This window comes from Corvus brachyrhynchos, unplaced genomic scaffold (genome assembly GCF_000691975.1).
Source record: "Corvus brachyrhynchos isolate BGI_N302 unplaced genomic scaffold, ASM69197v1 scaffold624, whole genome shotgun sequence".
NCBI classification, from domain to species: Eukaryota; Metazoa; Chordata; class Aves; order Passeriformes; family Corvidae; genus Corvus; species Corvus brachyrhynchos.
Window position 1 is genome coordinate 128,987 of NW_008237889.1, and position 359 is coordinate 129,345.

The 359-nt window shown below is 63.2% G+C and overlaps 1 protein-coding gene across 1 annotated transcript in view; it reads right to left on the reverse strand.

The window, feature by feature from the left end:
- LOC103614578 overlaps positions 1-359 on the reverse strand; it is a 2,698-nt gene that overhangs the window by 109 nt on the left and 2,230 nt on the right. The window contains 1 exon segment of the mRNA XM_017732760.1: positions 7-102. Coding sequence (XP_017588249.1) covers positions 7-102 — 96 coding nt within the window.

Below are 359 nucleotides of genomic sequence, written 5' to 3' on the forward strand. Positions count from 1 at the left end.
CAGCACCACGCTGCCCGCCGTGGCCAGGGCGTTGTAGCAGCGCGCCTTGGAGCTGAAGTGCCGAGCAGCTTCCACGTCCCCGGACACTTTCCGATCCCGAGCCTGCAACAGCCGGGGAGAGCCCCTTCCCTCAGCCCCTTCCCTCAGCCCCTTCCCTCAGCCCCTTCGTGCTCCAGGGCTTTGTCCCCCTTGCAACCCACAATTCATCCATTCATCCACCCATCCATCCATCCGTCCGTCCGTCCATCCATCCATCCGTCCGTCCATCCGTCCGTCCATCCGTCCGTCCATCCGTCCACCCACCCATCTCTCCATCCCTCCATCCATCCATCCATCCATCCATCCATCCATCCACCCAT